The sequence below is a fragment of the Canis aureus genome, chromosome 23 (genome assembly GCF_053574225.1).
Source record: "Canis aureus isolate CA01 chromosome 23, VMU_Caureus_v.1.0, whole genome shotgun sequence".
Taxonomy (NCBI): domain Eukaryota; kingdom Metazoa; phylum Chordata; class Mammalia; order Carnivora; family Canidae; genus Canis; species Canis aureus.
The window spans coordinates 46,256,482-46,281,993 of record NC_135633.1 but is presented as its reverse complement, the minus strand read 5'-3'; the positions used below and the strand labels follow the sequence as shown (position 1 = coordinate 46,281,993).

General features: G+C 37.5%; 1 protein-coding gene across 29 annotated transcripts in view; it reads left to right on the top strand.

Annotated features, from left to right (window-relative positions):
- The window catches only part of FAM76B (family with sequence similarity 76 member B), a 177,132-nt gene that overhangs the window by 18,643 nt on the left and 132,977 nt on the right, over nt 1–25,512 (top strand). For 26 of the 29 annotated variants that reach the window (XM_077867545.1, XM_077867540.1, XM_077867546.1 and 23 more), the window contains one exon: nt 13,387–13,628. In XM_077867545.1, the coding sequence (XP_077723671.1) occupies nt 13,387–13,628 (242 nt within the window). Of the gene's footprint in view, nt 1–1,407; nt 4,075–13,386; nt 13,629–25,512 lie in introns of those variants that run through there. The other 3 variants (XM_077867564.1, XM_077867567.1, XM_077867566.1) reach the window with 1 other exon arrangement.

The window sequence follows — 25,512 nt, the reverse complement described above, 5'->3', positions numbered from 1 at the left end:
ACTAATTAATAGGGAGAAATTGCTGTTAATCATGCAGTCAGACATAAAAATGGTTAGATTTGCAAATATGAGATCATTCTAAGAATATTTGTATTTAGGAGTGATAGGCATTAATAGGGGAGAGTTTGGTTGAAGAAAGATGGGGGAGTCAAAGTACAAAGCTTTGGAAAGGTTTATGTTTCATGAAACTGGCTTAAGATGGTGTACAGAGAAGGCGCAAGGTGTTATCTTGCCACCCAAAGGCCAAAATTAGAGTAGGAGATGAAGCACTGGGATTTACAAAAAAAAAAAAAAAAAAAAGTATTATGTAGATAATAAAAAGTCTTAAGACTTGTGAAGGAAAATAAATGGTTTTCCTAAACCGGAGGGAAAATCTTGTTGCTTTTAGGGCAGTGCTCAGATTCTTGTCTATGGTAAACACTCTCCACATTTTGGCTCAAAAACTCCACAAAAGTGTTTGATTGTTAATGTATTTGTGTATATCGAAGATTTTTTATTACCTGTGTGTCCACAGCTAAGAGATCTTAACAGGAAGACAAAGGCAGTCTCATAGTATGAAAATACTCATTGAAGGTCTGTCTTTACACACTCCTCTTTACTAAACACTGGTAATTTTCACAGTGCATTGGCTCAAGGACAATGTCTTTGGTGTGTGGAATGTTTGAATGAAGTGCACATTAAATTCAGATCAATGGCAAAGTGAAACTTGGAATCTCTGAAAGATCATTTCATCCTTTCAAAGATATGAAAATGATGATGTATAGATGTTCAGATTACATCAAAGCCAGTACCTAATGACTGTTATGGCAATTCAAGGAACAAAAATGAGATCAAAAAAGGCATTCCTGATGGGTGCTTCAAAAAAAAAATTATATGAATAGCATTAAGTTGAGAGGGTCCATTTGGCAAAGTGATAAAAATGTGAATATTTTTGCAAAAAGGACCTCTTTTGCTTATTCTATAAATTAGGTAAACATCAAATGGAAGACTTGTGCAGTTTGTTGGGCAGTATTTCTTCTGAGTCATTGAGTCATTAATTACAAAATTTATTTTCATAGTTTTCATTTTATGTTAACTTAAAGAGCCAAACATTTTTTCTTATTTAAAATTTGACCCTTTCTTAATGGATTGTCTAAGTTGCTATTTTTCTAACTGATTGTATCTTTGGACAACAATTCTATTAATATCGACATTTACAAAGGGGGCTGATAAACCAATCTAGAATTTTGATTCTCCATTATACAGCATTAAACAGATGAACCTTAATACACCAACTCTTTCATCTGTTCTTAGTGTCTCAATGATATCTTGTTGTGTAAGTGAAAAGCATAGCATTAATAAGTAGTATTCTTCAACATGACTTATATTTCAGGCATTTTTCATCTTAAATGTTTTTGTCTCCCACAGGCCAAAAACAGAGAACTACTCAAACAGGTTGCAGCATTGTCAAAGGGTAAAAAGTTTGACAAAAGTGGAAGCATACTAACATCCCCTTGAGAAAGTAGTTACTCATGTATTTCTGCTGAAAATGTAAATTTGAAAAAAAATTCTGTGAAGCCCTTAAATTCTGTGTAGTGGAGAAATATTTTTGCACACCAGATGAATTGGCGTGTTTCCTATTCACTTTTGTAACTGATATATAGCATTTTTTAAGTTGTAAAACGTTCAAATAAAACTTCAACTGGTTTGAAGTTACTTTTTAATTATTTGATATCCAGGAACTTTTTTGCCAGCAATAGTATTAAACACTTGTAAAGGAGTGCATGAGTAGTGCTCTTTATAAAATGCAACATGCAATAATAGAGTAGATTACGGTTTTCAGAAGTCAGAGCAGCAGGGTTTTTGGTTTTGTTTATTTTTTTGTTTTACACTATGCTAATTTCAGAAAAACAGTTTTCAATTTAGAAATACAAAAACTTTTTAAACAAGGAAAATGGTAAACACTGGTTTTTTGGTAATTGTGTTTTTACTTTTCATCAACATGAATTTAGGAGAAAATCATGGTGCTTTTATTAAATGAACTTCAGAGAATATGTAAATATGTTTTTAAAAGTTACACCATTAACTTTAGTTAGTAAACTAGTATTTTCATTATTGGTATAAGAATTAATGTTTATTGTACAGTATCCAAGGTAAAATGTGTTGTTTTGTACAAACTACTGTAGATTTTTACTTACAAGTGCCTTTTTGCCACCTAATGTTTTTATTTATAGGAATGCTGATCTTTTGTACATACAGTTTGTTTTAAAATCATGTTTAATAAATGTTTGTATATAAATGCATATGTACAGAAGCCTATTTCAAAAGGAAATCTAAGTAAAATGTTTGAGATTGCATTAAGAACTGATAATGCATATGGACTCTAGATGATTTTGTGGTTTGTTTCTGTGTTATATGAGAAGCTGTTGGTCACTGAATTCATTGAATTATGTAAAAATACTTCCCCAAAGATTTGATTTTAAATCATTTCTGATAGAGTAATTTTATTTTTTATGTCATTCATATGGCTTCATGTTCATATTTTGTGAATTACATGTTCTCTATTTTTCTTTTATAAAAGTTTTTAAAAATTTATAATTTTTCTGCAGTGGTCCATATATCTGCTTTCCCTATAATATGTGGTTATCTAAGTTAATATTTATGTACACCATACTTGATTTGTAAGTTTAAAGCAAATCTGGAAAAATTTAAATAACTTAAATCAGTCCATGAGTATCTTTGAATAAATTGGAATCTACTGTAAGATACAGGCACTATTTATAAGAAAAATATATCAGAGTCTTTAAAATTGTCTATAAAAGATTAAGGTAGGTTGGGATAGGTTATGTAAAGTTATTGACTATTTTCTGATCCAGTGGTTTTCAGCCTTTAATGGAATTATCTACTTAATAAATGCCAGTTCAGATTTTTAGTTCAGTTGTAAAGCATCAAGCATTGCTAGATACACTGTATAGAGTGGGAGAGAGTTCTTTCTCTTAGGAATTTATGGGCAAGGATAAATTTGTTTTAAGTAAACTGTTAACTAAAGTAGTTTTTAAGTTGTTTTTAAACAATGATTATGAATGTCAGGTCAAAGATCATCTTTCCTCAGAACACCAGGTGATTATAATAATTGTTTTTAACATAACTGATGTTTCAGGAGATTATTCCTATAGTTTTCCATTATACATTGGTATCAAGTAATTCTTTGTCTAATTTGAAAACATTATCTAGGGTTATTTTGAAGTAATAGCAAAAGATTGAATCAGTCAGACTTGGAAAAATTAAACCAGTTTATTTTTATGAGCTCTTCATGCAATAATCTTCCTAAATTTAGTGCTCTCAACAATGATAGATAATGCCTTCTTAACACAGATTTTAATATTTGCAGGATTTGCTAAATTCATAAGATAGTCATTACTTTTCTTTAAACTTTATAATGTTTTATATTGTGGTTTCATAGCCGTTCATCAATCCACAGTGCTCATTATGATTTTAAAATAAACTGTAATAGTTCTTATAACTTGTTGGAGCTGCTACTAAAAACCAAGATGCCCCTCCCCCCTTTTTAGGAAACAGATTAAAAATTGAAAATCAGTCTAAATAATTAAGTTTTGTAAATTCCAAGGCTAAAACTTTTTAGGGGCTTCACAGTATTTAGTCCTAATTAAATGCCCTCTCTTTATTCCATGACCTTGTTTTATAACTTAAGTTTTTTTGCAATTGTATAAACTAGTAATTGAGTCCCAGTCCTGGATCTGTAGTGTATTGACATAATGAGCTGATATTCTTTAAATGTGGACCTGTAAGGAGATACTATGGTGTGCTGTATTGTGCTTTTTAGCCCGTTTTCAGCTATTAATTAGCATTTACCAGTGAGGGTCATTTTGGCCCAAGTTATTTATGTATTAATAGCCTGTGAATATTGCAGTTCTTTTTAGATTGTATTGGTCTAAATATGCATTCTCTGGTGAACCTGGTAAGCTGTTCACATGTATAGACTATTGAAATACTGTACTTGTACACATCTGACTGTTGACATTTTGTACTTTTTTTCTAAATCCAATATTTCACAATAAAAACTCGTCAAAAGTTTTGTATTAGTTTCCTATTGCTTCGGCAACAAATTACCACAAGCTTAGTGACATAAAACAGCAAAGATTAATTCTCTTACAGTTCTGAAGGCCAGAAATCCAAAATCAGTTTTACTAGGCCAATGTCAAATTTCGGCAGGGCTGGCTCCTTCTGGAGGCTCTAGGGGAGAATCTGTTTTCCTGTCTTTTCCAGCTTTTGGAATTATGTTCCTTGCATTCTTTGGCTCTTTGCCCCTTCCTCCATCTTCATAGCCAAAAATGTAGCATCTTCGAGTCTCTCTACCTCTGTCATCATTCAGTCTTCTCTCTTTGGTCGTGGTATCTCCCTCAACTCCCTCTTAGGAGGACATCATTGGGCCCACCTGGATGATCAGGAGTCTTCAAATCTCAAATAATTGGTAACATCTGTAAACTTCCTATTGTCATTATAAGGTTACCTATTCCCAGAGGTTAGGTCGCGGACTGGGCCTGCCAGAAGCTTCATTTACATTTTCCCAGTGTGAGGCTTTAAAACAACAGATTTGAGAGAATTGGATCAGGCAAACACATTCAGTTTTGTTACATGTTCACTAAGACTGCTTTCATGAAATGTCTGTTGAGTTATTTTATTGAGATATTTCAAAGCAACAATAAAGCAAATCAAGGTAGATGTCGTTATGTTTTTGCAAATTTTGGAACATGACTAAAACCAGCTATATTGTTTGATAAAATGAGCTAAAGACCTGATTTATAGACCTTTATGGTCTATAGACCTATTCTAGATCTTTATAGTTTAGTTGAGGAGACCATATACATGAAAAAAATATCTGGAACTTAATTATGAAATGCAGTAAGAAGCTAATAGCTTTTAGCAAGGGCATTCTAAATATCACGGGAAAGGTAAGTCTTAAGTCATTGCTTTCTCAAGCTTGAGCATACACCATTCACAGGGTGGGATGTGTGTTGTTGGACCTCTGCCTCAGTTTCTTGAGTCCGTAAATCTGGGATTGGTCCCAAGAATTTGCATTTCCAAGCTCCCAGGTAATGCTAATGCTTCTGGCCCAGAGCCCACACTCAGAACAAGTGGTGTATTTTAAAAAAGCATGAGAAGTTTGAAGGGATAATGAGTAGAGGACCTTCTGAGAAGAATTGTGGAGTGAACTTGGAAAAATTATTTGGAGCTACATTTTAAAGGCAGCTTAGGTAGTCTCTACTAGAGTTTTGAAAAGGAACTGACATAAGACCAGATAATTAAACACATTGAGATTGTTAGGTATCATTTTCTCCAACTGCTTTATTTTGTCACCAAGTAAGTGGAGCAGGAAGTGGTAAATGACTTGAGTATTGACTTTTATTAATGTCGTGCCATTTTCCAAAAGGAATTTTGAGATAGTTTGGTTCAAGTAACTTGTACCTAGACAGTTTGCCACACAAATGAAAATCAGTGTTAAGGAGGTATGTGTTTAGTCCTCTCAGATGTAGCTAAGAGGTTGAGGATGATGAGAATCCCCAATGGGATATCCATTGGATAGGGCAGAGAAAAGCTTCAATTCTAAACAAGGTCTTGGCATATAAGGTGCAGAATTTGTTTTAAAAAGACAAGGGGATTGTAGATGGCAAGCCCAGTGGTTTTTCTCTCATGTTTGATGGTGGTATAACTGCATTTGGAATTTTTTTGCTAGTCACCATGTTTCAAGAAAAATGCAATCTGAGAAGTTATATGATTAGAGGGTTGAAAACTGTATTTTAACTAAAATGATTGACTTGTTTCTAAAATAAAGAAGAAAAACAGCAACTGTGCAGAAACTGGGTCAGAGGAATGGGTAGATGGTTCATAGGAAAAATGCAGATGGTTTTTAACCACATGAAAAAATAACCGTACTCATAATAAGAAAAGAAAAAATTAAGAAAAAATTACAAGTGTATGGAGTTGACCATTTCTCATCTATAGGTTTGCAGTATTCCAAGTCTGACAACATACTTTGTTGAGGAAGTTGTGGGGAAACATACTCTCTGACATCCTGGTGGCCTTTGCAAAATAGTCCAATGGAGTTTTAATAACAGGCAACATTACATATACATGTTCATGCTTTGATCTAGCAATCCAATTTCTAGGAATCTATCCCAGACATTGTCTTAAAAAATGAAAAGATACAACTCAAAATTATTTGCAGTAGCAGAAATAGGAAACAGTCGAAATTAAAGTATTAATTAAAAAACTTTGGTACATCCATATAATGGAATCTATGTTGCTGTAGAATTTACTCAGCTACTATGTTGTTGATGTGAGAAAAGCAAACTAGATGATAGTATGTTGTAACATGTTAAGAAGGGCAGGGCTGGGCAGCCTGGGTGGCTCAGCAGTTTAGCGCCGCCGTCAGCCCAGGGCGTGATCCTGGAGACCCGGGATCAAGTCCCACATTGGGCTCCCTGCATGGAGCCTGCTCTCTATGCCTCTATCTCTCTGTCTCTGTGTCTCTCATGAATAAATAAATAAATATAAAAAAATTAAAAAAAAGAAAGACAAGGCTGTACACAGACACACAAAAATAACTGCTTATATTTTTAAAAAATTGAAGGTTTAACCATAATTGTTTAAGAATGGTTACCAATAAGGGATAGGGGAGAAAATATGTTGGAGGGGACACCATTAGAAATTAGACTTCCTTAAACATACCACATTTTATTGATTTCACTTTGGAGTCATTTAGATGTTTTTATGAAATTCTAAAATAGGGGCACCTGGGTGGCTCAGTGGTTGAGCGTCTGCCTTTGGCTCAGGTCATAATCCTGGGGTTTGAGATGGAGTCCCTCATTGGCTTCCTGCATGGAGACTGCTTCTCTCTCTGCCTGTGTCTCTGCCTCTTCTGTGTCTCTCATGAATAAATAAATAAAATCCTTAAAAAAGAAAATAAAACTATTCAAATGTAATTTTTAAATTTGAGTATAGTTGATACAATGTTACATTAGTTTCAGGTATATATGGCTTAGTGATTTGACAAGTTTATGCATTGTTATCTATGCCCACCACAGTGTAGCCACCATGTATTGCCTTACAACACCATTGCAATATCATTGACTATATTCCTTATGCTGTGCCTTTTGTTCCCATGAATTTTTTTTTTAAGATTTTTTTTTTTTTTTTTATTCATGAGATACACAGGGAGAAACACAGGCAGAGGGAGGAGCAGGGTCCCCGCAGGGAACCCGATGTGAGACTCGATCCCAGGACCCTGGGTTCATCACCTGAGCCAAAGGCAGGCACTCAACCACTGAACCATGCAGGTGCCCCTATTCCTATGACTTATTCATTCCATAACTGGAAGCCTGTATCTCCCACTCTCCTTCAGCTGTAAACTAAAACAGTCTTTTAAAAAAAGTAATGAAGCAAGTGTACCTAAATAAATAGCCAATTAACACAGTCTAGTTGCTGTAAAATGCAATAATGTGTACCTCTTTAGTGGGATATGTTCTAATGTAAAACAAAAAACCCTGCAAAAATAATTTTACACTGTTGACAGTAATCACACTGTTGGTGGCAGTGTCAGTATTGTTATTCTAAAATTATGGCGTGGGTTAAAATTTTGTGGGATAAATAGCAAGTGAATAATTATGTGATAGTCTATTATTTAATTTGTTTCTCAGGCCTGGGATCTTGGCTAAAGAGAAAAGAGCTGTATTTAACAAAATCTGTGTCATGTTTTTAATTAGAATTATTAGTATAAACCAGATATTTTATCTAGGAAAAAAATTGGCATATTTAGTTGGAAATGTATGCACCATCTTGTCATGCCAGATAGGAAGAAAGCTACCAAGGACTATTTAGTTTGCTCTCAAAAGACTCATAAGGCAATTGGAAGATTGCACAATTTGAACTTCAACATAAAAAGCCATAACTGCAATGTATTGAACACTAAATATATTTTAAATACATGAATTCAAAATAATACTAAATAGACAAATATGCCACATGAAAAATAAAGCATTAATTGCTCGCCCTTAGAGGATGCTAGTGAGGTAACTCCTTATTTTAAAAATTGGTAAACAGAAAAGAATATTTTCTATAGTTCTCATACAGATTGTATCTCTGGGTACATAAGTAGTAGTAAATGAGGGAACATTCTCTCTGAAAAAGCATTCCAGTTAATAAGTGAAAAAGGGATGTTGAAATTACAATATCATCATTTTGCAACTTCAAATGAATTGATGGAATAATAAGCATTATTCATACTTAGGTCAGCTGCTAAAAATACACAGACACATTCACACTCTCCATTCCTATCTGGTATCTCTGTTGCCCACTGGTCATTCTCAACAAGGAAGCAGAGAGTGATCTTAGTAAATGATGTCATGGCATGTCGTCCCTCTATTCTAATGATTCGCAACTTGGTGTTGTTTTGCTTCCTTGGGGACATTTAGCAATGTCATAGACATTTTTCATCATCAAGACCGGTGGTTAGGGGAGTGGGGGATTTGCCACTGATGAAAACTAAGTAGAGGTCAGAGATGCTGCTAAACATCCTATAGTGCAGAGAACAGCATCCCCCGCCCCAAACAAAGAACGATCCAGCCCCAAATGCCAATAGTGCTGAAGTTTAGAAAACTTGTGCTACTCTGAAACTCAAAAATGGTTTTGCTCTTACAATGGCCCAAAGACCTTTGACCTTCACACAAGTCTTTCTGCTACAATACAGCTTTTATGGGCTGTCAGTGAAGCAGCTACCTCTTCTTTAATTCCATGATTTAAGTTTTAAAGAGGAAATGAAATGTATTGAAGAGATTACCGTTTTTGCTTAAATTCCTACTTCTGCCCACTAGGTGGAGCACGTCACTGCTAAATAAAACCACACTGCTGTTGTAGAAAGGCCATGAGAGTCACTGTGATAAGAGCAAGCATTTCTCACAACTGCCCTTTTAGCAAGGTTTATTATATATGATAAGAAGCAATTGTTTTTCACAATTCCACTGTACAATTCTTCAGTTAATGGGTTGGCTCACACACACAAAAATGTTTAAACATGTTTGTCTTCAGACAACTTGTTTTTGAATTCAGAAGTATTAGGGACGCTTGGGTGGCTCAGCGGTTGGGTGTCTGCCTTTAGCTCAGGTCGTGATCCTGTGGTCCTGGGATCAAGTCCTACATCAGGCTTCCTGTGAGGAGCCTGCTTCTCCCTCTGCCTGTCTCTGCCTCTCTGTGTGTCTCTCATGAATAAATAATTTTTTAAAAAAAGAGATTTAAAGACTTTTTAAAAAATGAATTCAGAAGTATTACTTTTTAAAGAGTTCCTTTAAAGATTTATCTTGAATTTTCATGCACATTTCTCTCTCTCTCTCTCTCTAATGTCAGTCCCACTTTTGCCCTAAGCACATTTGTTTGGCCCTTCTTCCTTATACTTGTGAGGGAGTTCCTGTACCCAGTACAGGTGCAACATAATGGGTCAAGGAATCAACAGTTCTAAGTCTGAAGCCCATCATCTCCAATTAAGCTAGGCCTCTTAGAGAGGTTGGCAGAGACACTGCAGAGATGGGTTTGGCTCTGTCAACAGTGCCCTGGAGTCCTGGAGTTATTAATACACAGCCTGTGCAACCATGAATGATGGCCTGGGATTTGGAGTACCCATTGGGCTGGAATGGTATGCTCTGAGTCAAGCTATTGCATGTATGAGATGGCTCTGAAATGATCATTTCTTTGTGGATTTTGCTCAATTTTGCACATTTCATGTGACATGGATTTTTCTTTGAGAGGGTGATTAAAACCTCCCTTATTCTTTGGTAGTGGCACAGATCTGCCATTATCAGGAACCCATATGAGCTGGGCCACTCAGCTTCTATTGAGAGGTCCTCTTTTTATATTCTTAATTGTCAATGAAGTTAGAAAATAATCATTTCTCCTTTGCTTATGTAACAACCAACCAAACTGCTAATAGAATGTACATTCTTATTACTTTACATCATTGGCAAATTACCTTAGGTTCTTTTCTAATATAAATTTCATTAATACAGGTTGATGGTTCAACAGTGGCTGTAGGAATTGAGATACCTCTTTTAAATATCATTCCCTAGTAATTCTCAAAAGGACTGAAAGGCATTTTATGTAATATTTCCTCTACATCACCTGTGATTCCTTGAAACATAATAGCACTGAGCAAACAGGAGCCACATACAAGCTTCTGTTGTCATTGGCTGCCTGCTCCTGTGGTCACCAGGATGGGCCCAGGATGCCCAATCATCTCTGCAGGAAAGTGGCCTGGTTCCTAGTCTATAAATATCTGTGTGGCTGTACCGAGTAAAGGGAGAAAAGGGCACTTGTCAGTATTTTGTCTCTCCTTTAAGTAGAGAAATATGAGGATGTTGTGATACAAATCATTTTTAAGACATAAAGCACTATATATTTTCTGTGTTCTTTAAATAACTGTTCTCCATCCACCTGTCTCAAAGTACTTTGGGGAGCGCTTGAAAAAGACTGCAGAGCAAACATCTGAATTAGGAATTGGATGATGAATTCAGCTTGTGTGTACAGATCATTTGTGACAGGACATGAGATTGAAAGTCACGATTGAGACCCCCAGACTCAATAGATAGATAGCAGATTCCAAAGTGGGATGGACCACCTTGGGGACTTGTGAAAAGGAGGTAACGAAACCCAGGACACAATTTTTGATCCCTCACCACACTGAGGCTCTTAAGAGGTTGAGAGTGGTACCTAGGAGAAGATTTATTTGGGGACAGCTGAGCTATAAGCCCCTCATCTTCATCCAAGGAGGTACATTTGGTGTGCAATCCCTCAAAAAGAGGATATTCAATGAGTTCACTTGAAGAGTTTGAGAAGTTCCCTGCTATGGTGGGGACAAAATGGACTGGTGTCTGACTTGTCCCTGGAACATCTAACACCCGATAGATATGGTGGCTTAGCTAGGTTCTTTGGTGGCACCAACAAAGGAAATGTTGCTATATCGAGATTAATTTCCATTCTCAGAGATTATTGGATCAAGGATGTATGAGTAATGTTTTCAATTGTGGGAAATGTGATTCAGCCAGTTTGGGGCCATTCCAAATTTTGCCCAAGAGAGCAGCTTCGAATGAGTAGAAGATGAGCAGTGAGGGGAATCCAGCATAGAACCTTCTTTGGATAGTCAAAAGAAAAACCTGAGCTTTACGGACACACGGTGAGCCATAGACAAATATCTTGTCCAAGTTGTGGAAAGTACAAAACGTCCTCAGTGGTGTGGAGGGAGATGTCAAAAGAACTTTAATGAAAGCACCAACTTTGCCATAGCCAGCTGTCCCCTTGCAAGAGAGGATATCAGCTCTAAACATTTGCCAAACCCAGAGAGTGAGACCGTCTTATAGTAATATCACTATAAACTCCCACCTTGTTTACTGCTCTTGCATCTCCCTGCTTTGAGACTGGCTGGGTCAGAAACATTGGCAAGCTGCAGAAGAGGACGATGTTAAGTGGAGGGAAAGAAGGATCACTATCTCTCTGCTGACTGCAAATGGCTGGCCCAGAGCAGCCCTCAGCTGGAGAATAAAAAGACATCTTAACTTTCAGGCTGTAAAGTTTTCATTAATATGCAGGTGTGATAGCTGTCTCCAAAAATTAGCCCATGAATCATGCCTTCCAGTATTCATATTCTGGTAGACCCCTCCTATGTCGAATCTGGGATGGCTCAGTGTCTCCCTTTAAGTAATATAATGCAAAGGAAGTGATGCTGTGCCAGTTCTGGGCCTAAGCTTTAAGGTCTGGCAGTTCCCACTGCTGTGTTCTTGGGAGTTCTTTCTGTAAGAAGGCCAGTTATGCTGCTGAGGAGACCACAGAGGAAGGCCACATGGAAAGGAAAAGTCTGGAGAAGGACAGGAAATCTGCGTTTCACTCAAGTTAAAGGTCAATCTTATTTTTGGGCGCCTGTGTGGCCCAGTCAATAAAGCATCTGCCTTCGGCCCAGGTTATGATCCCGGAGTCCTAGAATGAGTCCCCTGTTGGACTCCCTGATCAATGGGGAGTCTGCTTCTCCCTCTCCCTTTGTTTGCAGCTCCCCTTGCTTGTGCTCTCTTTCCATCAAATAAATAAAAATTAAAAAAAAATAAGGTCAATCTTATTTCATATACCTATATGAACCTATACCCAGTTCCCCCCACTGAATCTTGAAGCAAATCCTAATCATGATATAATTTCATTCATAAATATTTTAATATGTATCTCTAAATGAAAAAGATTTTAAAAACATAACTCAATTCTATCATCACTGAAAAGTTACAGTTTCTTTGTATTATTATTATCAATGTTCAAATTTTCCCAATCATTTTTGCTATGTTAAAATTAAGATCTATATAAGATCCATATAGAACTTTATGAGTCAGGTCTGTAAAAGAAGAGACTTGTCAGTGGTGAGCTGGTCCACCCCACAGAGATCTTACAAGGCTCAGAACTTGGAGGTGTCCAGGTACTGTGGAAGTTGGGAATGAGGCACAGGGCTGAAAAGAAGAAGACTGTTTGAAGGTCTCTAGCAAAGAAAAGAAAGCTTGAGTTCAGAACTCAGCAATTTCAGGCATCACGTATGGTGAGGGTGAGAGGCGAACAAGAAAGCAGGAAATGAATGAGTCCACATTCAGAAAATAAGACCAGTCCTCTCTCCTTGTACTGCTTCTATGATAGCGGAAGCCTGAGAATGAATAAAACAAGATACAAATACACAAGGCTGGAGAAAAGGGGAGAGGAAATCACCACGGATATCATATGCCAACAGATACTCTAGAAGGGACAAGCTGGTGGGTGTCAACTTAGCTGAGTGACAACAGCTGAAATGTAAGTGCCTGCAAACAAGGTGCCAACAATGAAGCTTCACTCTGCAAGATCCAGGGGAGGCTGGAGAACTGGAGGCAGGCTGACGATGGCTTAATGAAGATGGATAGAAATTTAGGCTATTTGAACCCTTTTCCCACCACCACAAAGCCTGGCATCTAGAGGTTTATTTTCTAGAAAAATTGGAACCAAGACACTCTGGACTTATGATGATGGGTATAGCTGGAGGTCAGAGTGAGTCACTTTTCTAGTAACAGGGATTCCATTAAATTCTGCAGAAGGAATGGTGAATATCAGTCTGTTTCTTTAGCGGGTCTCCCATGTCATGGACAGTCAGCGTATGGCACTGAGGTAGGAATGACAAGAGCTAGGGTGATTATTAATGCTATATATAGCAAACCACTACAAAATCTAGTGGCGTAAAACATAGTTTGTTATGCTAATGGTTCTGTGGTCAGGATTTCAGACAAGGTATTGATTCTCTAATGAAACTTAAGTGGGGATGTTTGTCTCTGCTTTATCACACCTCAGAGTCTCAACTGGGAACACTCAAACATCTGCAGTGACTCAGATGATGAGGGACTGGAACCATCTAGAAATGCCTTCAACCATGGGTACAGTGCTCGGTGGGATGGTGTAAAGACTGGGCTCACCTGGAACTGTGAACTAGAATGCCCACGCGCAGTCTCCATGCTGATGGACCTTCCTAACAGTGTGGTGGACTGGTCCAGCAAAGACGACAGAAGCTCCCGGGCCACTTATGACCAAACTTCGTAAGTCACATTGTATCACTTCTGCTGCACTTTGTTAGTCAAAACAGTCAAAACTCACCCACATTCAAGTGGGCGTAGACCTCATCTCTCAATAGAAGGAGTGTCAAAGAATTTGTAGCCCGGTTTTAAAAACACCCCAGATAATCATGAAAGCAGTAGACAGTAGCTTATCAGAGAAATCAAAGCAGAAGCCCAAAGAAAAATCAGACTGAGCCCTGGTTGATAGGGGTTATGGCAGCAAAACTAATTTCCCCATCCACCTGCTGGTGCCTGAGGCTGCTGCTACAATTCCTGACTGGATCAGCTCTGGCTTAGGAGCTTCAGGGGAAGGGCATCCAGGGCCCTGGAGAGGAGGGTCAGGGAAGTGGGTATGGGGTGAATCTCTAGAGCCCTATCAGCCAAAGGCTCAGTGTGGACCTTGTTTGGAAGCTGGCTCAAGAAGATAACCAGGGAAATCTGAACATTGTTGATGCTGAAGATTTACTGTAGTTTTCGGGTATGATAACGATATTATTGTTATGTTAAAAATAATATCATTTTGTTTAAAAAAAAAATCCTTTGGGGTGCCTGGGTGGCTCAGGTCGTGATCCCAGGGTCTTGGCAGGGAGTCCGCTTTGCTTCCCTTCCTCTCCCCCTCCCCTTTGCTTGTGCTGTCTCTCACTTTCTCTCTCTCTCTAACTAACAAATAAAATCTTTTAAAAAATAGAAAAGAGTCCTTATTTTTTAACAAATGTGCTAAGTAAATGCAGACAAAATAATATAAAGTATTGGACTTATTTCAAAGTAACCCAGTGAAGGAAGGAGGAGGAGTTGGGAGTATAGATCAAACAAGATTGGCTAAGTAATTTCAGAAATGAGTTCATGGAGGTTTGTATTTTCTTTTCTTTTGCATATAATTGAAAACTTTCACCCTGAAATAATTTTAAAACTTTACACACACACATACAAATAGGAATTAACATCTAGAGTGGATGTGCCATATTTATTTATTTTAAAGATTTTATTTTATTTATTTTTTAATGATTTTATTTGAGAGGGAGAGAGAAAGAGAGTGAGAGGGAGAGCAGACTAAGGAGTAGAGAGAGAGGAAGACTCAGATTCTGCTGAGCAGGGAGCCAGATGTGAGGCTCTATCCCAGGGTCCTGGGATCATGACATGAGCCAAAGGCAGATGATGACTGAGCCACCCAGATGCCCCTAAAGATGTTATTTTTAAGCAATCGCCACACCTAACATAGGGCTTGAAATTACAACTCCCAGATCAAGAGTTGCATGCCCCACCAACTGAACCAGCCAGGTGCCCCTGGATCTGCTGTATTTAAAAGAGCAACGAAGAACTTGTAATAAACTAAAGTTGAATTTACTTATGTTAATTTTTATTTTTATAGGTAACGATGGTGTAGTACTTTATATTTTATGACATACTTTGACTTTTACAGCCATTCTACAAGGTAGGCGATGGCGAACTTAGTCACAGAGAGATAAATGGATATATCTAATGTCACATGGGTAGTGTACAGGGGACATGAAGCTCAAACTTGAGGTTTGATTTCATAACTTGTTATTATATGACCATTCACTATGCAGCAATGGTTCATAACATTTAGAGATTATGTGATACTTTGATAACCTGGCATTCTAAAACACCTCTTCTTAGAGAACTGTGTATGTGCACACATCCAGAAATGTAATTTTCATGGATGGAGAGGTTCATGGCTCCCAAGAAGAACATGCTTGTTAGTCACTTATTTGCTGTCATTACCTAGCTTTTGAACAGAATTCTGGCTTCTTTCTTTGTGGAATTAGCTACATCAGATCTGGTCTCTTGTTTTCTCTCCTTCTCTCTGATAATGATCTATGCATTGAACATGAAGATATCTTCACTCAGCCCACTCAGCAGCCCCAGAAAAAGCTATTTTGTTTTGTTAATATTTAACTTAATGCTTCCTAGTTCAAAACCCTCTCGGTTCTTAGATGCTTTTATGTTGACCATAATCTACTACTGAAATGGTACCTGTTCTGGGTAGCTTTTCCAGTGACATGGAGACTTACTCCCTCTTCTGTGTTCCTATAGCACTCTAAGCATGTATCTATCAATGCTATATCTATATTATAACGATCTATATTATATCTATATTAGAGTGAGCTAGTTACACATCTTGCTCCTCCAGGAGACTGTGAGCATCTTGGGAATGGTAACTATATCCACATCCATCCCTAGGAAATGGCTAACATAGGGCACAACATGTGGTAAGCATGAAATAAATGTTTCTGAGTTAATAAGTAAACTATTCCAAACATGCTATTTAACAAATTACTTAAAATAGTGAAAAACAATAATTAAAAACAAAACAAATAAGGCAACGACAACAAACTAACCTATAAACACTGGCCAGGTGTAACTGCATTATCCCTTGGAAGTCAATTAAGTAGGAAGTGTTTTGAATGCTTCCCTCTTTTGCTCTTTTGGAGACTGGAAGTTGAGAGATGTATTTTGATTTAATGTTATTAAAAGTTCCCCAGTTTTATTAACTATCTACCTGGAGATTATTTAAAGACCTGATCTAATTAAGATGTTCATTCCCAATGACTATCCAAGAGGCCTTTGTTCCTACCTGGGCTGATCAGATGTACTCTTTTGGGTTAAACAACAAAGGCAGAACTGTTGTCTCCAGAAGGAGTCCACTAAAAAGAACAGATGTTACCTTGGTCAAAAGCAATAAACCTTTAGCTAGTCTCCCACCACCACTGAAGTGTAGCCCACAAATATGGTCCCTGAATGGGTAGCTGGACTTTGAACAGATGGCTAATTAGGCAGGATATTCTGTTGAGAGGCATTTTGGAAAGAATGAGGAGCATGATGTACTGCATGGGGAATCCAGAACCAAGAATGTCGAAGAGGAAAAGTGGAGAGGCAGAGGAGTGTTGCTAACTGAAAAGGGTACATAACCTTTTTAATGGAAGTCCTGCCAATATAACCAATGGAGGAGTTCTTTGACCGTTTATTCTTTGCTTTTTCCTAAACCTGTTAAATGATGAAAAGGGATTATTTTGAAGGAGAAGGTGAAGTCTTTTGTAGATGAATGTGAATTTTACTTAAATCAGAGAACCATTTTGGCTGCAGTATAATAGCAATTAAAACACAATGTTTGGCTTCCACTTCCAAATATGATGAAGTAACTGAGATTGGACTTGCTCTCCCACCATAAACACTAGAAAATTGGACAAAAATACAATAAACTATCTTCAAACTTTGGGCAACAGACAGTGCAAGATTGTGATCCTTTAGAGAAGGTGAAAAAAGCAATGTGAGGTTACTCAACTATTCCAGTTTTCTGTACTTTCTGGAATGGAAACTCATAGAGGGAGAGCCCAAACAGAACTCAGTGGTCTTGTTATGTTGGGGACAGAGAAATCTGAAGTTGAGGAGGCTAAGGTAGTTGGCATTTGTAGATCAGTGATCTGGAGAGTAGGAGGCCATGCAGAGAAAGAGCACCAGAGACTTGCATAGAGGTCCAGTTGCATCTGTTGCTAAATACTAATCTATGAGAGGCTTGAAAACTCCTCCCAGCCAAGCAAAGCACCACTTGGGAGTTGAAAAATCAGCAATTTTCAGAGATCACACTTGACTGAGAGGTATTTGAGTTCCAACTAACCAAAGTAGTGAGGCCTCATTTAACATTAAAAAGGGATCCCAGAAGGTTCACCCTCTAGTAATAGGACTAAACTAATCCTAGATCTAATAAAGGCAACTCTGGACATTTCTAAACACTGAAAAGCAAACCTCAGAATGATCAAGCTCATCTTTGATTGCTTGCCAAAATGAACAAAACACACTTTCATGGAAGACAACAAAATCAAGGTATGTCGAATGTAACAAATCACAGTTCCCAGCATCCAATAAAAATTACTAGACATGTAAAGAAACAAGAAAATATGAGGCATAACCAGAAAAAAAAGTCATAAGTAGCACACCTAGAAATGATAAAGAAGATAGGAATCGACTATAATAGCTTAAATTTGCTCTAACAAATAGGCACAAGGAATTACAGAAAAACATGAAGTTAGTGAGGAGAGATTAAAAAAAATACATCAAGGAAACAAATGGGATTTCCAAGAATGAAAAATCATGGTCTAAAATAAACATGTTACGGGATGAAGATAACAAAAGACTAGATAGTGTAGAAGGAAAGATCAGTGATGTTGAAGATGTAGGAATAGAAATCATTCAAATGGAAACAGAGAAAGAAAAAAAGACTGAAATAAATGAGTACAACTTCAGCAAACTTTGCAAGGATTTCAAGTAGTTTACATACATGTAAATGAAATCCAAGAAGAAAGGAAGGCAGTTTGATAAAGGGGAAACATTTCCAGATTTGATAAAATTCAAAAAACTATAAATCCAAGAAACTCAACAAATCCCAACCAAAATTAACAATCAGATAAACAAAAAACCCCACCAAATTTCTGAAAGTCAATGATACAGAGAAGATCCTAGGACAGGTAAAGGAAATGAGCATTATCATATTACATAAAAGAGAACACAGATAAAAATGTCAAACTTCATTCCAGAAACAATACAAGCCAATACATAATGGAAAAATATTTAAGCTACCAAGAAAAGAAAAAAAATAAAACCCTGTTAACCTAGAATTCTCTATTAAACAAAAATATCTTTCAGAAATGAGGCTGAGAAAAAGATTTATTCAGACAAACATAAACAGCCCACAGCAGATTGTATATTTAAACTCAGCCATGTCAATAATTCATGAAATGTAGATGGACTAAGGGCACTAGATAAAAGACTAAGGCAGTCAAATTGGATTGAAAAAAAAAGCAATACTCAACTCTATGAAACCTGCAAGAAACCCACTTTAAATATCAAGACCTAGGCTGAAAGTAAAAGAATGAAAAACTATCAAGAAAAAAACAAATCAAAAGAAAGAGTGGTTCTACTAGACTGAGAACAAGGAATAGTATCAGAATGAACAGGGACATTATCTAGGCTTCCACTGTAAGAAGATGCTATTGGATACCATCGAGGAAATAACTCCAACAGAAACAAAAGAAACTAATAGGTAAGAACAGAAAATATCTTTTGATGGCTAAGTAATATTCCATTGTATATACATATATATATGTAGCACATCTTTATCCATTCATCTGCTGACGGACAACTGGGGTCTGAGACTAATAATATATTATATATCAATGAATTAATCAATTAATTGATTTTTAAAAAAGAAATACAAGTAATTAAATAGAAAGTGGACCAACAAAATCAATAAAACCAAAAGCTGATTTTTTGAAAAGATGGTTAAAATTGATAAGCCTGCATCCAGGCCAATCAGAAAAAAAAAAGAAGATACAACTTACAAATATCAAGAATAAAACAGGCTTTATCACTATAAATTAAGAGAAAAATGAGGAAATATTATGAATAACTTCATGTTTAAAAAAATAGAAAATTTGGATGAAATAAGCATTTCCTGAAAAGTGCAAATTACCAAAACCAAAAAGTAGAATATTTAAATAGCTCTATAGCTATAGAAGCTATTGCATGTAAAGTTAAAAGATGTGCCATAAAGAAAGCTACAGATTTGTTAGGTTGCTTCATTGGTGAATTCCATTGAGTACTTATGGAGGAAATAATACAAATTCTACACCAACTTTTTTTGGAAACAGTAGAGGAGGAAATAATTCTTAACTCATTTTAGGAGGCCAGTCTTACTCTGAGGACAAAACCAGACTAAGACATTACAAGAAACTGAGTAGCCTGAACATGTAAAGAACTCTCAGAATTCAATAATAAGATGAGGAAAGCCATGCTGAAAATAGGCAAAAGATTTGAACAGATATTCCACCAAAAAAGACAGATAAACAGCCAATAAGCACATGAACAAATGCTCAACATCTAATCATCAGGGAGTGAAATTTAAAATACAATGAGATACAATCACATACTCACTAGCGTTACTAAAATTAGAAAGATTGGCAATATCAAATATTGGCAAGAATGTGCAATGACTGGAACTCTTGTTAGTAACTTATGGGGATATAAAATGGTAAAACACTTCGGAAAACAGTCTGGCAGATTCTTACAAAATTAAATACAAAATTCCCATAGGAGCAGCAATCATGCCTAGGAATCTACCTAAAAGAAATAAAAACATATGTCCACAGGAAAAACTGTCCATAAAAGTTCATAGAAGCTTTATTCATAATAGTAAAAAAACTACAAACAGTTCAAATGTCTATCTACAGATGAATGAATAAACAAATTACAGCATATCCATATGTTGGAATACTACTTAGCAAAAAATAAAAAAAAGAACCACTAGAACATGTAACAATATGGATAACACTTAAAAACATGTTGCATACAAGAAAATATATAGAAAATTCTTGCAATGGCAAAACTCATCTGCAGTAGCATTTGAGTTGTTGCCTGGGACTGGGGTAGGAATAAATTCCGGCTAAAGGACACAAGGGAGCTTTTTGGGGTGATGGAAATGTATTGAAGGCGTTGCTAGTTGTACAGATCCATATATTTGTCAAATCTCATTAAACTGAACAGTTAAAATGAGAGCATTTTATTATATGTAATTTATACCTCAGTAAAGTTGATTTTTGAAAAAGGCATTTTTTTCATTGGGAAAAAGGAAGGCCACTAAGAAGCATGATTCCCTGATCAGGCAGTAATAATTATCCTGCTAATGATATGAATTTGTGTTATACTGACTTGATATCTAAGCTAGGATATAACTACAGCTTCCTGGATACAGCTGTGGGGGTTTGCTTGGCTACAAATTATTATGACAACTTATCATGAGATCTGGATGGTGGAAGGTATGAGTGAGAGGCGCCAAGGCAAAGAACAGGGAAGACCAATGTGCACCAGTCTGCCATGTGGTTAATGATGTCCTTGACCAGATACCACTTCAACTAGGTTCCAGAGAGATCTGAGTAGAGGGCAAGGCCAAACAAACATATACTATTGCTTGCCAGGCTTTAGGCCCCTCACGCTGTATCAGCCTTGTGAGATGCTAAGAGATGCAGAAAAAGGAACAGCAATCACAGAGGGCAATTTACATGAGGGCAAGTGTCCATAAACTTGTTACTGCTCTGCTACTTGTCTTTCACAGAGTAATGGCACAAGTTTTTATTTTTGTTTTAGAGAGGGAGAAGGGAGGGGAAGGGGGGAGAGGGAAAGGGAGAGTGAGAGAGAGACTCTTAAACAGGCTCCACACACAGCATAGAACCTCATGCAGGGCTTGATCTCATGACCCTGAGATCATGACCCTGAGATCATGACCTGAGCCGAAATCAAGAGTCACATGTTTAACTGAATGAGCCACACAACTGCCCCCACAAGGTAATGGCACAAGTCTGCATGATGTTTACTCTGTGCTAACATTTGATAGATAGATATAGATGTAGATAGATAGATAGATAGATAGATAGATAGATAGATAGATAGATAGATATACAGAGACAGGTAGATAGAGATATATGAAATCTGTTTACTCATGACAACTCTCATTATTATCCCTGTCTGATGGTTTAGTAACTAAAGACACAGCAAGGCGAACTAACTTGCCTTAAGTCACACAGCTACTAAGAGACAGATCCAAGATTGAATCTCATATGAGATTCAAGTAAGGTGCAGAGTCTGTGCTTTCAGTTGTTACATTATTCTACCAGTTGTACTCTGAGGTTTTCAGCATTCCAGAACTATTTGTCAATGATGGAATGAAGCAAAGAGAGCCTTCATCTCTACCTTCAGATTGAGATGCATTAGAAAAAAGCTTTTCTCCATCTTTCTCAGTCTCTCTGTTTCTGTCTCTCTCTCTTCTTCACCAAGGTAACTGCCAATCATTTATTTTATCTTTTGTTTAAAAGATATATGTCCAGTGACCTCTATGTGCCTGATATCATGACCATCACTAGGGATTCAGAAATAAACACAATGTAATCCTCGTTTTCAAAAGATTGGACATTTTTCCAAGATAATTTGGTGGAAGGCACCTGTCACACTACTGTATCCATGTTATCAGGAGACTGTCTGCACTTGATGAATGGAAGGTCACACCTGGGCATCCCTGGGGGTCCTCTTAGCTTTACCATTAAGCAATCTGAAGCCATAAAATGATTAGGGTTGGCACACTTTTATAGGATTAATGTTCTAACAAATTAGGTGATTTTGCTCAGCTTGGCTATTGAGGATAACATATTGTGAATTTACTGAGCTCATCTGTGACCAGATTCCTCTGCAGGGTAATTGAAAGTGAATGGAAATGGCTATTTATGTATCCTCAGCCATTAGATGTTGCTTTCATCTCTGATTTCCTTGGATGATGAGTCAAAATATATACTGAGATCACTGCCTGCGGGTGGCTCTTTGCATGTTCAATTAACTAAGGCCTGTGTACAGCACTGGTCATGAAAAGGCAGATGGTGAAGGCAAGCTATACTGTTAGGCTTCAGAAATGACTCACTGGCCAAAGCGGGTATTTCTGAATTATATTTTCTTTTTTTAGGGTTTGATGGTCACTAGGGGTGTGTGTGGCCATCAGCTATATTTCCAGTCCTTTTTTTATTTTATTTTATTTTATTTTTTTTTACATTTCCAGTCCTATGGCAATTTTGCCTAAAGGTTTTGCATGGGATGTTAAGAATAACTTCAAAACCCACCAAAAAAATGCTCATGGTGAAATAGATTGGGAAGTCCTGTATTGAACAAAGTTCATGCATTTCTTTAGTGCAGGGTATTTTGGTGCTCCAAATGGACATATGTGCATTGCAAATCTCAAAAAGCAAGAGGTAATACAATTGTCAAGCATATATCCATCGAGTACTTATGTATTTATTACGTTAAATGTAATGTACACTAAATGTTTTACATAGATTACTTCATTTAATCCACGTAGTTATTCTATGATGTATCTTTATTTTCTGGAATGATGGCCCTAAGGCCTGGAGTGCTCAAAAAAACGTTGCTAAGCTCATAGTGAGCAAGTGGCTTTGCTAGGATTTGAACCCAAGTAGTTTGACTTCAGAACCCATACTCTTGATCATAATGCTCTATTTTCTCCCTTTTTCATCTTTTATTTTTCTAAAGAATATCTTGCCGAGGCAGAATCCCGCAGATCATACCTTAAGGAGGGGCATTTCTAGGTATCAGGGATTGCTGGGATGTCCCCCAGCTCAGGGTCAACACATTAATGATAGGGTAGCGACAAGGAAACACAGAGCCAACGTTAGACTTTTTGCAACTCAACCTAGCCTGATCCTATTCCCTAGAGTTCTAAATAAATTAATGACTCCTGGACTTTTGAGTGAGAGCTGGCTCCCCATTTTCCTGAGCATTCGATTTGCTTTGTGCTTATCTAGGTCATTCTTCACATTTTTATTCAAGCATCACAAAATCTCTGCCAATATTAGTTCATTAAGCTTACTCATTTTTGAGCTCATATCACAAGCCAGGCCCTGTGCTTAGCTGTGGCACTCCGAGCCGATTCAGGTAAGGCTGGGTACACACTGTGGTTTAGAAATGGCATCTGTCATGGTCCAGCTAAGACTTTACTTCTGAATTAGGCAGACTTACCCACCCAGGCTCTGGAACTCCCTCACTCTCCAGCCAACCGCATACACTTACCCTACGAAGGTGACAGTACATCTGGGCATCCTGAGGGCAGGCTGACCTGAAAGGGCTGTCTGATTCTTTCTCCTCATTTCCCAATGAAGTTAGCAGCCCAGAGAGGGGCGAAAGAGGGCTTCGAGAGACATTGGAAGTTCTGAGGTAGGAAGGAAGGAAGACTCTAGAGACATATTGGTCTTAGGCTGACCCTTAACCTAAAAGTCAGCAGGTCATAACGAAAATCCTAAGATCTGACTCATGGAAGACCACAAGACCCCACTCCCTCCCGCAGTAAAAGTCATAAAGCCTGGATGTTCTTAAAATTGCTCCCTGTGGGGGTAATTCCACAACTCTAAGAAGATGGAAAAACTAACCTCCCGAGGTTAAGTGACACACCCAAAGCTTAAGAATAAGCCCTACCTATATGGTTAGCTACTTTAAAAAAAAACGGCGACAAGTTATAAAACCCTTTGCTAGAGGCAAAGGGAGGAAGGGTCCTCTTCCTTACCTGAGATGAAAGACTGCTACTTTGTCTATGAAGCAGCTCCCTTCTTACTTGTATACTTAATAAATCTTTATCTCTTTTTCTTTCTTTTTTTCTTTCTTTCTTCTCTTTTTTCTTCTTTTTTTTTTTTTTTAAGATTTTACCTATTTGAGACAGAGAAAGAGAGAGAGAGAGAGAGCAAGCACATGAGCAGCATAAGGAGCAGAAGGAGAAGCAGACTCCCCCTGACAGGACAGCCCAACAATGTGGGGCTCAATCTCAGGACCCCAAGGTTATGACCTGAGCCAAAGTCAGATGCTTAACCAACTGAACCACTTAGGAACCCTGTGTCCCTTTTTCTAAATGGCTTGCTCTGAATTCATTCTTGCAGAAAGCTAAGAACCTTCTCAGTGATGGACCTGGGGCCCTCTCTCTCAGGGCCTCAGTCCATCCAGCATCAGTTCCTCATGTTTTGCTATTCTGAGGAGGAGAGTAGATATTCCTGCTCCCCTCTGGCTAGAAACAAGTGGGGGAAATAAATGTTCTCTCTCTCTGGATGTTAGTGACAGGAGATAAAACAGCTCAACACATCTCTCGAGGAGCTCAGAATTCAGTGGAAGAGACAGGCAGACACACAGACACATGAAACACTGCGAGATGAAAGTATGCATGGGGATCCCTGGGTGGCGCAGCGGTTTGGCGCCTGCCTTTGGCTCAGGGCGCGATCCTGGAGACCCAGGATCGAATCCCACGTCGGGCTCCCGGTGCATGGAGCCTGCTTCTCCCTCTGCCTATGTCTCTGCGCCTCTCTCTCTCTCTCTCTGTGTGTAACTATCATAAATAAATAAAAATTAAAAAAAAAAAAAAAGAAAGTATGCATGGGGAGGGGATAAAGCAGAAGGTTTTAGGAGAAATATGGTCTCAATTTCAACCACTTAAAATTCACATTGGGGTTTTTTTTTTCTCTGTGAGATTATATTTTCATGTATTAATGTTATTCATTCTTTCATTCATTCATTTTACTAAACATATGTTGAATACTAACATGTATTGTTAGTAACATGTAACAATATGTTAGCTCTGGAGATACAATACTGAATAAGATGAAGCCAGAACCATTCCACCCCCTTTAAAAAAATCACGTACTTTACTTGGATTAAGTAACTGTGCATGAATTAATTTATTACCAACTACTGGTTTATCTGTTATGTGGAAAGTCTTCAAGGTAATGCCACACACGGGGTAAGCTTTGGGTGGGAGAGATATGCACAGGTCAGGGTCACCATCAGAGTCCTGTACATTGCAAGGGAAGAGAAGAATGGTAATAAATGGATTAAGAGTCTCAGAAGTGAGTTGTGGAGGGGCTTCCTCCCAGTCTTTACTTGATTCACTACTTTGCCCAGAGTGAGTATGTCTTTTATTAAGATGGGCTTGTACCTATGGAAGTTCACAGGAGGTCCAAGGAGTCAAATGGAAGTTTTAGAGTTTAACTGATAGAACTCTGAAAGTGGTTGTCTTATTCTGACATCAAAGGACACGAACCAGTTATTCTATTTGTGAAGGGAAGATGGAAAGATTGAATATTAAGGAGAGACAAGAAGCCAAATGAATTTTAATGAAATATAATAGATATAGAAACTAGGGTATCCTAATATGTTGTTCTCCAAAATCAGATCTGGAAATTAGAAGAGTCAGAATGACTATGCAAAATTCTATTACTTGCTTGAATGGGAAGGGAACAAAGCTATTACGTGCCAGTAT